This window comes from Equus quagga, chromosome 8, assembly GCF_021613505.1.
Source record: "Equus quagga isolate Etosha38 chromosome 8, UCLA_HA_Equagga_1.0, whole genome shotgun sequence".
Classification (NCBI taxonomy): domain Eukaryota; kingdom Metazoa; phylum Chordata; class Mammalia; order Perissodactyla; family Equidae; genus Equus; species Equus quagga.
Genome location: NC_060274.1, coordinates 111,430,545 through 111,443,550, shown reverse-complemented (window position 1 = coordinate 111,443,550; position 13,006 = coordinate 111,430,545). Strand labels below are relative to the sequence as shown.

Below are 13,006 nucleotides of genomic sequence, written 5' to 3'. Positions count from 1 at the left end.
GACTCTCTCCTGCCTGTCTAGGTTGTGTTGTGTCATCTACACAGACCACATGAGATCAATGGCATATGCTTATAGAATAAAACAAAGTTCACTTGTGACAAAATCAAATATGCCACAGGGTGCAAGAGTTCAAATTGGGTAGATCTGAGTTTGTGTCCAAGCCCTGCTTGTTCTCGTTCTGACCTGGGCCTTGATTTTTCTCATCTGTGAATTGGGGTAATGGTATCTCCACTGTTGTTGCAAGGAGATTACATTTATATAAAGTATTCAGTAAATCTTCTATTTTTCTTTCTTTCCTCAGTTGTATTATTTCATGTTGAAACCAACTAAACAGATCAGCCAAAAGCATCAAATTATTACCAATGATTCCAAAAGACACCCTCTTTTCCCTCCCACCCAATCTGCAATATAATTTATTAGTATTTTCAGTGAGTATGTTTCAGGTGCCTGTTTGATGACTCATATATTCAAGTATTAGGACTGTATAATACCAGGTAATGTTAAAAAGATTTATGTCCACAAAACCTTTTTATCGTAAGATAGGCAACATTGAAATGGGCAAGGGCCAAGAAACAATACCTTGTTATTTCTATAGTACTTTAGATTTCAAAGTGATTTCACATCCATTCTCTTACTTGTTTTTTATGACAACCTGAGATGTAAATAGAGAGGTTTTATTTTCACCATTTTGCAGTTGAGAGAATTGAAACCCAGGGAAGTCGTGATGGTAAATTTAACAGCTAGACCAAGATATACCTTGCCGTAAAAACAAAAAATTTAAAAATAAGTAGTGTTTGGTTTTTGAGTTGGGTGTGTGAAGGGACATCCATTATCCACTAATACAGCAATAAAGCTGTGAGGGAAAATGTGAATGATGATCGTGAAGTGAAGGGAGAAAATTTGAAGATCACATTAAGTAGCAATGGAGACTGCAGATACCGTGGGAGAGTGAGATGATGAAGGTCGTGAGCAGAGGTGTCGGGCAGCACTGCCCCATTTTAAGACCATGCCAGAGTGGCCACCAGGGGTTTGTATTGGTATTTCATGAGTAGTCACTTTTCCTCAAATACCACGTTTTCCTTTTTCTCCTCGTGAAGTCAGTCTAACCTTGTGACCTCAGCTCTGCCTGTTGTAGAAGACACTTCAGCATATACGTGGTCCTGATCGTCGATTGTAGCAGTTCCTGACCAGTCCACTCCCCTTCTTATGTTTCCTTGTTAAATCCGAAGAACAAGCTGGACGTGCTAACATGGAAAATACTAAACACAACAACCCGTTAGATCGTGTTGTCCATTTCCGGCATAGTGGGAGAGTTTTCCCCCTGGAATAATTCCAGGAGCCAAATCCATCCACTTTTAAATGTCTCATAAGATTGGGCTTTCACTGGTTCCCTTGGGGCAGTTCTGTAGACTAATAGATTTTACCGATAGGAAAATTTCCGGATGTTCCTTTGCCTTACTTTTTCTTCATTATCCACCCACTTATTCACATCAGTCTTTCTTCAGCTATTCTTAAACAATTCCTCATGGGTTGACATGAGGCATTTAGACTGTTACTTCCAGTATATTAAGTTATGTGTTCTTCGTAAGAGTAAAGAGATATTAAATTGCTATAATTATTATTTCTAAGACTTAAAAGCTACTGGCTAGCTATATGAGATACAGCATTTAAAAATGTAAGAAGACATCAATTGATAGACTTCTATGTCTTTTATTTCTTGTATCTGCTTAGCTTCATAGCTTTCTATGAACTCCCAAGATTGAACTACCTGTTTTTACCATTAAAATCTGATTCCCGTTCAGTCTTGCCTCACCTACCTTACAGGAGACCATGGAAAGGAGGGGAAATGGGAAGCTAATAGCATTTGCCCACTAGAGGACTGAAATGTGCCCAAGTTCTGTTTATAAATGGGGAGTGTGTAGAAAGGGCTTCCTCTCAGGTCTGCATTGCCTTTGTTCCCTGGGACACCCCACTGCCCCTCAATTTATCTGCAGAATCCAGCTGCTCAGGGGGCAGCAATTCTAAGCATTCCAACTCTTTTCCCAGCCCTGCTGCTATTGACAGAAAGGTACAGAAGCTGGATGGACTCTTGGGGAACATTCTGTGTTCACTGGAGGGTGGGGTTTATGGGAAATGCTGTAGCTAACATTCCAATCTAGTCCTGGTGACCTGGGCTTCAGTTTCTTCTTTAGTAGATAAAGGGTTTGAACTAAGTGATCCACCAAGGCCTTCCAGCTCCTTTACTCTAGGACTGATTCCACATCCATTTATGAGAGCAAGAGGTGTGCACAAGCACACATGTTGTGAGCACATTCAGATTAAGAGATATGGGCTGTTTAGTGCAGGCAGCACCCCTGCTTTGGGGACCTCCAGCATTTGTGCCTCTGCCTCTTAGATTTTGCTGTCAGCCTTAAGCTTTCAATCTCCAAGCCCTTCTGACTGGTCTGCATATTGCCTGGCCTCCCACAGCTATGTACCCTTTCCTTGAAGCCTGTACTCCTGACAGCTCTGAGGAAGCCAAGGTGGCAGAATGAACTGAGAGAGGGTAAAAACAGTTTCACTGTTTCTCCAAAGTCAGTGATGTGAAAAATGGCTATCTGAATGCTGCTTGGCAGTGTGTAGCCTGCCAGCTAATGAACTGCATTAGAAAATGTGGGCTGTCTACCTCTAGCCAGCCCTAGGCCCCTTTGTACTGTGATGACTTTCACTCTAGGCACCAGAGACCATGGGTGGTGAGGGACTGTGGAGACGGAGCAGCAAACCAGATCAGAAGAGCCAAGGAAAGACCAGGACTTTCCTTGAGAGGCAAAGGCCAGACCCAGGAGATGCCCAAAGGACAGAGGTCAGCATGAAGCCTGGAGTCAGATTATGGAGGCCAGTCAGGAGTTGATAAACCAAAGCAGAGGTTTAAATCAACAACAAGTCAAGCAAACAGCTCGGCTGAAGGAAAGACCTAAATGAAGTCATCTTATAAGTAAAGCAGCCCTCACTCAGGCCTATATGCTTCTTTGCTGGTGTCTTTGAGGAGACCAAAAACTGACCTGGTTGTAGTGGGGAGCATGGGGTCAAGACTCGGATAAGTGAGGCTAAATCCAAGCATGAAGCTCCTCCATCCCAAGGCTGGTGCACCCTGGTCTTCATTTTGAAAATGTGAATGATACCTCCAAGTCTATAGCTAACCTCTTAAATAGAAAACCTTAAGATCAGTGCATCTGGAGGAATTTACCAGGGCAGAATTTGTCAGCCTTCTTAAGGACAGTGTATTTTATCTCCCCTCTGACTTGGATTTGTGTTAGACCAGAGCTCAAATATTTGAAAACATAGTAGTAGCTATCAAAATTCTTGAAAGCAGAACCTAGTGCCAGAGCAAGCTGTATTTTATCATTGTTTTTAGATGAACTATAAATTACCTGCAAATGATTTAATAGACACATAGGCTGTTGGAGCTAGAAAGAGCTTAGAAATCACGTTACCTAATAGCATCTTTTCCCATGGAAAAATCAGCACCCAGAGAGTTTCACTGATCTGTAGGTGGGTGGAGTCCAGATCGCAATAGCCTGCTCCTGATGCCACACCCAGTGCACTCTTCTCTGTGGAGTCAGATCTCAAATGCATGTAAGCATCAGAAGCACTTGGGGAGTTTATTTTAAAACACACATGCCTGGCCCCATCCCTGGAGATTCTGATTCAGAAGGTCTGAGGAGGGACCTGGGCATCTGAACTTTCCACACATTCCACAGGTAACTCTGTGCACAGAGTTTGAGAACCATAGCTCTGGAGCCCATTGGCCTGGACTGCCTTTGAGGCCTTCAACCTTTGGGAGGTCCTGCCGGGTCTTTGTTTTCCTGTTTCACAAGATGAGGAGCTGCCGCTACCTATCACTGCCTCCCAGGTCTGAGCCATCTGGCAGAGGTCTAATCAGACTAACCTTAGGAGCTAGTTCCCAGTCCAGCCTCAGGAACCAATTGGAAGATGTCTTGGACAGAGGGCGAGAATCCCTAAAACAGTTCTCTCCTCCCTCCTCTTGCCCCCATTGAAGCTGTAGGTGCTCCTGACTGAGGGGCCACACCTGGTTTTCGTGGATGGGAAGGAGGAAAGAGGCACCCAGCCAAAGTAACAGGGTCTCCTGGTCAGCTCACAATTGTGACTAGACTCTCCTTTGGCTCTGCTGCTCCCGTCCCCTGACCCACGTCAGGGGCCCTCTCCTTACATAGTTGCTTCTGATGTACATGGACGCCCACTTTCAGGGAGCACAAAAATAAATCAAGAAGGTTAACTTTCTGGGAAAACCTATGGGAGCATGTTTTTATTCTATTTGAAAGCTTCTTTATTGTCATCACCTAATGACATTTGTTAATCACCCAGCTGGGCCACTCATCCTCAGGATGACACATGTGTGTTCCATAATAGATTTCCCATCCATTGCTGGGGTGGCCCTTTAAATTTGTTACCCCAGCCTCTTCCATGTTGGGAATCCTTTTCTAACCCACTTTCTGAGAGTAATAGTTGCTTTATGACATTTTCTTTTCTTTAATCTAGGTTTAATAGAAGAAATATTACCATGGTAATAGACTTTCATTTTTATTTTCTTTTTTGGTGACAAAGATTGGCCCTGAGCTAACATATGTTGCCAATCTTCCTCTTTTTGCTTGAGGAAGATTATCCCTGAGCTAACATCCGTACCAGTCTTCCTCTATTTTGTATGTGGGACACCACCATGCTGTGGTGTGTAGATCTGCGCCCAGGATCTGAATCCGCAAACTCCGGGCCACCAAAGCAGAGCGTGCAAATTTAACTACTACCCTGCTGGGCCGGCCCCCGACATTCATTTTTCTTAGTGGGTATTTCTTTTCTAGTACTTATCCTTCAAGAGTCAGAACTGTAATATGTTAGTGTTTTGTCTGTTATTGCAGCAAGTTGTATAAACAGTTAATTACTTATAACTTAATGTGAATATTACACAGAGCATTTGTCATAAAAGATTTGAAACAAGATCCAGGCATTAAAAAAAGTTAACTTGTGTTTCCTCCAAAATAGGAACAATAAAGAACAGCACTTGCTGGGGGGAATAGACAGATATTGAAAACAAAATGAGTTAGCTAATCAGATTTTCAGGTGGTCAGGAGTGGTACTCGGAACACAGGCAAAGCTCGTTTTGTGCTGCTCATATATTGAGTTAATTGATTACTTTTGCTTCTATCTCACCGTCTTCTCATTCTGTTTTTACCACTCCCTATTCCCCCTCATAGCTCCATTCTCTTTCACTCCCCACTTTTCCTGTCCCTCCTTAAAAACTCAGGTACACCCAGGACTCGTTCCCATTTTAGTTTTCCCCCATAAACATTGCCTCTGTACACCTTCCTCCTTCCATCCCCAGCTTCATTAGGTCCTTTGAAACCTTGGTGAGATGCTGGGTAAGCTTAGTCAGAGACCAGCACTCTGAGTGGTATCTTTTTAGAAAAGTAAAACTGTTTTTATTCTCTTCATGATTATTTAGCAATCCACGGTTTCCATAATTTCTCTTAAATATATTGAGACAGCCAGTAGCTGACACACTGCTGTGATAGTCAACCCCTCCAAGAAAACTATAATTCAAAAATCAGTTGACAAGGTTACTGTGTAACAAAAATATTGGAGGAAAACAGTTCAGATCGTTTTAATAAGTGGAAATGACACACACTCTCTGGTCTCCAGAGGTACTGCTTTGTCTGACCGTGTGAGCTGCCAGTTGTTCCTTCCGGAGCGGCTGGAATCAGAAAGAGAATTGGGAAAAGAGCAGTGTCGATGTCTGAACCATTCTCTCCTTTAGGTAAAATTCACCCAGCTGTTTATAAAAGGAGTTTCTGCAGGCCCAAATACATGAATGATGAACAAATGCAGGGAATTTCTTTCTCCACGTTAAGATTAACTATTAGCAGTTCCTTAAATGAAGGAAGCAATTTTTTATAACTTGCAAATCTTCTCCCTGATTCTTTGGGGGATTTCCTATGTTAATTTATGCAGTGTTAAATTTATGCAGTGTTAAAATTCAGCCCAACAGCAGCTACTTTCAGAACCAATGCAGAAATGGTAGGAGAACCTATAAGATGGACGCTAAATGACATAGACCCTACCAAGCCTCAGGATCCCTCCAGCCGAAGGCCCTTAGGTCTGGATGTGAGCAGGTTTTGTTGCATGGTTTGATATAGTAATAACATAGAATGTTTTACCAATTAACTTATTTTTTTTAAATTTGACTTGACATTGTATTTGTTAATGTCTCTGACAGAGCGAGGCAGTTTTGTACCACCTCTGACACCCTTGGGTGGCAACTGAGTGCAGTTTGACAATGTGTGTATAGACCAGTCCTGGAAGACACCAGCTTGTCCCTTGTGTCTTGAAAGAGTCACCGATGAATCAGCTGAACCACTGTGCTATCTTTGGGGATTAGAATTATAAAACATGTAGCAGGGTGTTTTGTGAATGTGGTTACTTCTCCGTGTTTTATATTTTTTCAAAAGTCTTCTTTTAGTGTCTTTATGTCAGACAGGCCTGCTGAGCTTCTAACCAGCCAGGGTCCAGCTTGTCTCTCCTAAGGAGAGTCTGACATTCTCAGCATTACATGATCTGGCTGAAAAATTACCCTTCTGTATTTGGTTGAGGTTGCAGGGAGAAGAATAGTAAAAAGACTCCCTAGACTCTTGGAAAACACTAAGTATTGCTTTCATTATGTTGTGGTTGCTGCAGATTATTTGAAAAGAGGTACACATTGTCACATGGCTATCGCTATAGCCATAGGGCCCAAACGGTAGAGTGAGGCACAGCCAGGTAGTCTTGACCAGGCAGATAACAGCTTAAAGTTCCCATTGATATGTTGAGGAAACTAGTGAGTGTATAACCTGCAAAATGGCATTGCTCGTAAAGTGGTCATTTTCTTTCGTAACTAAATGCCCTTAGGTGGGCTCAGTATAGATCTACTTTATACTGACTTCAGTTTTGTACTAATAAATAATGTTGTGGTGAGGTTGTCTAAATATCTGGAATTTATAGAGCTTCCCGTCCATGGGGTTGGAGAGACGTTTATACAGATCAGTCACAGTGATGTGAGGATGAATGACATTGTGATGTTGCCTGGTCTGTTTCTGCATGGTAGGTACTCAATTTTTAATTTTTCCAACAAATACAGAGCTCATATGCATGATGGGTTTAAGAGAAGACTCTAGGGGCCGGCCTGGTGGTGCAGTGGTTAAGTGCGCACATTCCGCTTGTCGGTGGCCCGGGGTTCACTGATTTGGATCCCAGGTGCGGACATGGCACTGCTTGACAAAAAGCCATGCTGTGGTAGGCGTCCCACGTATAAAGTAGAGGAAGATGGGCATGGATGTTAGCTCAGGGCCAGTCTTCCTCAGCAAAAAGAGGAGGATTGGCAGTAGTTAGCTCAGGGCTAATCTTCCTCACCAAAAAAAAAAAGAGAAGATTCTATTCCAGTATTGGTTCTACAAGACAACTCTGCTGCCAAGTCTTCCACTTATCTTTCCTGTTTTCTCTAGATACATCTAGCTTTCTGATTTACTTCCTCCTTGACTGAATCATTGTCTTTTCTGAGCATTTCTGTGTATGTTCTTTCCCAACTAGTTTGCCTGCTTTTATATCTATTCTTCTTTTGTACCTCATGGGTGTAGAATTCTTAGAAACCTATAATCACTGATTCTTTAGGATAATCTATCCATTTTGTGCTTCTGTGACCCAACACACTTGTATGTCATTCCACTATTTCTGTTCTGCCCCTTTATTTCAATCCTTTTTCTTCATTTTTGACCTTAAATCTTTATCTCTAAAGACGCTTTATCTCTCTTCCCAAGCCTGCAACTTCCTTCTAGACATTTCCATCTAGGACGTCTCACCATCATCCCAGAGTCACAGATCCAGAATTTAAGTCATCCTCCTCATTCCCAAGCTGGCTCCTCCCACTGACTTACCTGGTTCTTTTGGCGACACCGTCATTCTCCCTGTCACTAAGGATCCACCATCCCTTAGGTCTCACCATCACTCTTTTTCTTCCTGTATCTTTTTATGGCTCTGTCTATTTCTCGTTCCCGCCCTTGCTTGGTTTCTAGTCCACCCACTCCCTGGTCTTCCTGCCTCCAGACTCTCCTCTCTTGGGTCCATTATATAAGGATGTCAGGGTAACCTTCCTAAATGACATTCTCCTATTGAAAGGCGTGTTGGATTCCCAGGTTTTTTCATTGGCCAACAGGAAGTATCTCAGCCTGGCATTCACTCTGGGCCCTTTTTACCCTCTTTTCTTTGGTACATCCTGAGTGCCCACCCTTTCTTCTAGGTAGGGCTGTCTCCTCCATCCTCCATACATACTGGGCTTATTCCACCCTCTGAATCTTTGCCACTGCTTCCCACCCTTGCCCCTCCCCAAACCTACCCTCAGTCCTTCTGTGTGTATTCTCTCCATAATGAAAGATCATCTGAGGAGCCTCCTCTGGTCACTCCAGCTGCAGAGAGTTGTCCTGTTCTGAACTATACAGAACCACTCCTCTTTTGTGCTATTCCCTAGAAAAGTACACAAGAAGGTGGGAAACAGGAGGAAGGAAAAAAGGACTTTTTCCTGTCTATCTTTCTGTTCTTGAATTTTATATTGTGTGTTTGTATTACTTATTCAATAAAATAAATTTTTAGCATATATTTAGCAAATATATTTTTTAAATAGCAAATTACTCTGTATTATGCCTTAATTTTCCATGCGGGTGTGTATTGGTTTCCCCAAAGAACCTAACTCAGTGTAGTGAGTACCCAGTGGGAGCTCAGTTAAGAGCTGGGTGATTAAGTGGCTGGAAGGATGAGGGATGGAGGGAAGAAGGCGTGAGCAGAGTAGAGGCAATTTTAGGCCTGACCTGGCCTCCTTTTCCTGAGTAATTTCAAAACTAAAGGGAAGAGGATTGCTTTTGTCTTCTTAAAGATCCCTAATGGGGCTGGACCGGTGGCGCAGCAGTTAAGTTCGCACATTCTGTTTTGGCAGCCTGGGGTTCGCGTGTTCAGATCCTGGGTGTGGACCTATGCACCGCTTATCAAACCATACTGTGACAGGTGTCCCACGTGTATAAAGTAGAGGAAGATGGGCACGGATGTTAGCTCAGGGCCAGTCTTCCTCAGCAAAAAGAGGAGGATTGCAGCGGATGTTAGCTCAGGGCTAATCTTCCTCAAAAAAAAAAAAAAAAGACTCCTAAGAAAGGAGACAGTATACTACCCTGCCCCAGCTGTAGAGTTTTAGTCTGATAGTTCAGAATTCTTCCTGTCTAGGATTTTGTAGATAGAAAATCCTAAAGACTCAACCAAAGAACTGTTAGAACTAATCCATGAATTCAGTAAAGTTGCAGGATACAAAATTAATATACAAAAATCATTGGCCTTTCTATATACTAACAACAAATTTTCTGAAAAAGAGATCAATCCCATTTACAATCGCACCAAAAACAATAAAGTGCTTAGGAATAAATTTGGCCAAGGAGATAAAAGATCTCTACTCTGAAAACTACAGGACATTGATGAAAGAGATTGAAGAAGACACAAATAAATGAAAGGGTATCCTGCATTCATGGATTGGAAGAATTAATATTGTTAAAATGTCAGTACTACCAAAAGCTATTTATAGATAGATTCAATGCACTCCTTATCAAGATTCCAATGGCATTTTTTTATAGAAGTAGGAAAAGTACTCCCAAAATTTATAGAACCACAAAAGACCTTGAATAGCCCACGAAATTCTGCAAAAGAGGAACAAAGCAGGAGGTATCACACTTCCTGATTTCAAGCTATGCTATAAAGCTGTAGTCATTAAAACAGTATGGTACTGTCATAAAAAAACAAAAATAGACCAGTGGAACAGATTGGAGAGCCCAGAAGTTTAACCCAAGCATAAAACAGTCAACTAATATTTGAAAAAGTGAGCCAAGAATACTCAATGGAGAAGAGACAGCATCTTCACTAAATGGTGCTGGGACAACTAGATATTCACATGTAAAAGAATGAAACTAGACCCCTATCTTACACCACTCACAAAAATTAACTCGAAATGGATTAAAGACTTAAATGTAAGACGTGAAACTCCTAGAAGAAAACGTAGGAAAAAAGCTCTTTGACATGGGTCTTGGAGAGATTTTTTGAAAATCACACCTAAAACACAAACAACAAAATAAAAAATAAACAAGTGGGACAACATAAAACTAAAAAGCTTCTGCTCAACGAAAAAAGACAAGCTACAGAATGGTAAAAATATATTTGCACACCATATATCTGATAAGGGGTTAATATTCAAAATATATAAAGAACTTATACAACTCAATAGCAAAAAAAAAATCCAACTAAAAAATGGGCAAAGGACCTGAATAGACATTTGTCAAAAAAAGACGTATGAATGGCCAACAGGAACACGAAAAGATGCTCATCAGCACTAGTCATTAGGGAACTGCAAATTAAAACCACAGTGAGATACCACCTCTCACCTGTTAGAATGGCCATCGTTAAAAAGATAAGAACTAACATGCTGGCGTGGATGTGGAGAAAAGGGGGCCCTTTTGTACACTGTTGGAATTGTAAATTGGTACAACCACTACGGAAAACAGTATGGAGGATCCTCAAAAAATTAAAAATAGAACTACCATATGATCCAGCAATTCCACTCTGGGAATATACCCAAAGGAAATGAAAACACTGACTCGAAAAAATATCTGCACTGCCATGTTCATAGCAGCATTATTTACAACAGCCAAGACATGGAAACAACCTAAATGTCCATCAGTGAATGAAGGAATAAAGAAGTTGTGAGATAAACACACACACATACACACACACAGTGGAGTATCATTCAGCCATAAAAAAACAAAAAGGAAATCTTACCATTTGCGACAACATGGATGGACCTTGACGGCATTATCCAAAGTGAAATAAGTCAGACAGAGAAAGACAAATACTATATGATCTTTGTTTATATGTATAATCTAAAAACAAAAGTTTTAAAAACTCGTAGAAAAAAAAATTGGATTTGTGGTTACCAGAGGCGGGGGATAGGGGAGGGGAGTTGGAGGAAGATCATCAAAAGGTACAAACTTCCAGTTATGAGATAAATAAGTACTAGGAATGTAATGTACAACACGATGACTGCAGTTAACACTGCTGTATGATATGTTGTTGAGAGTAGACCTGAATAGTTGTTATCATAAGGAGAATTTTATTTTATTTTCTTCTTCCTGTATCTATATGAGATGATAGATGTTAACTAAACCTATCGTGGTAATCATTTCACAGTCTATGTAAATCAGACTATTATGCTGTACACTTTAAACCTTATACAGGGATGTACATCAGTTATTTCTAATAAAACTGGAAGGAAAGTAAAAGAATTTTTCCTGTCTACCACTCCCTACCCCACCCACAAAAATAACTAAGTAGAATGTAGGGGTCATTTCTGCAGTTTGGGAATAGACGCTTATCTTCGTAACTCTGTATTATGAGCTCATGAGCATCGACATTCTGCCTAGAGTGAGCAGAGGTTTCTGGGAGAGAATCTTGACTTCAATTAAGATATTCCCTCCCAGAGCCTTTGGGGTTTAACCTCCACTCCACCCCACCCCACCCCTGCCGCCTTGGCAATAGCTTTCCCCCAGTCCCTGTGACCACTAGAAATGTTGCCACACATTTCCAAATGTCTGCGGTAGCGAGAAGGCACACACACTCCCCTCAACTCCACAATCTAGGCTGTGCCCACCCTTAGGGTTCAGGGCTGGTATAGTGGGGCGAGGGGTCATTTGGAGATTAAACGTTATTAAGCAGTGGTGTTCATTAAAGGTAGTACTATGTTCAGACCAGGAAACATATGCCTTGCTTTACGTGATTTAGAAGTAGATCTTTGAAAAGTAATACAAATAGCACTAAGACATTATTGCCATTTTTTTGGTCCCCACCTTCTGGTGGTAAAACTTACATTTTCTATTTCTGTTGCAGAGCATGCTTGAGAAGGGAGGATAAAGTCAACTTGTAGAACAAGCAAAACTCCTTCAACGTTAATTCCAGAGGTGGAACATTTTTTTTCCTAGTAAGAAAGTAATCCATTTAAAGAGAAGACCATTACAGAGAAGCACCAGAGAGCAGATTCAACAGAAGCCTATCACCATTTGATCAGCGACGATTTGAAAAGCCAAGGCCTAGATCAGGGATCAGCCATCAAGGGCACGCTGCAGTGTTAGTAAACCCGTTTATGACGATGAAAAGAGAAAGGCAGCCCTCTCCACCTTTTGTACTTGCTGTGCAACTTTCTCCTCTCATCAAGCTCCATCGTTTGGTGAACTCACTCCAACAAAGCTTGGGGGCCGAGATGGGGGCCAAGGTAATTGGAGTGGAGAGAGGGGAGGGCAGAAAACCTCCAATTCGTGGCAGCAGTGCTGGGCAGAGTTGTCTAGGCTGTGTCATGTTGGGTTTCTATCTTTTTATTTTCTCCCTTGACTATATAAGAGCTATTTCATTTTTAACTTATTATGGTGATCATGTAAGTAAGAAGACAAAAAGGAGAGAAAATGTACCTCTTTTACTGGAATAATGTTTATGATTACAAGTGAAATAAGGCATTTTTTTTATCAACATAAAGGCAGCCTTGGCTTATACAACCGCTTCTCCATCATGAATACTGACATCTTTACTTCAGTCACTATCAATAATAAATATATTTTCTGACAAAGACTGGCGTTGTAGCCTGAGGCCTCGCGTGTTCCTTTCTCTGGGTTAGATGGGTATGCTTATGGGAATTGAGTTGATTTATATTGTTATTAATTTGCATTTGTGCTGTACTGTTCCTCTAAAAAGCTCCAGAACACTTTGCAGAGCCTCACACAGGCAGGTGATACTTAAAACTTGCCTCTCAGGTAGGTAGGATTTACTAAGATCTTGACAAATTGCATGAACCTTCCTTTCTTTGGGATGACATAAGTCATCCTGCCTGGGGCAAGAACTAGATTAGATAACC

At 41.4% G+C, this 13,006-nt stretch overlaps 1 protein-coding gene across 1 annotated transcript in view; it reads left to right on the top strand.

Moving 5' to 3' along the window:
- CHCHD3 (coiled-coil-helix-coiled-coil-helix domain containing 3) overlaps window positions 1–12,723 on the top strand; it is a 269,319-nt gene extending 256,596 nt beyond the window's left edge. Inside the window, exon 8 of the mRNA XM_046670687.1 lies at window positions 11,992–12,723. Within this exon, the coding sequence (XP_046526643.1) occupies window positions 11,992–12,015 (24 nt within the window). The 3' untranslated portion in view covers window positions 12,016–12,723. The remainder of the gene's footprint in view (window positions 1–11,991) is intronic.
- The last annotated feature ends 283 nt before the right edge of the window (window positions 12,724–13,006 follow it).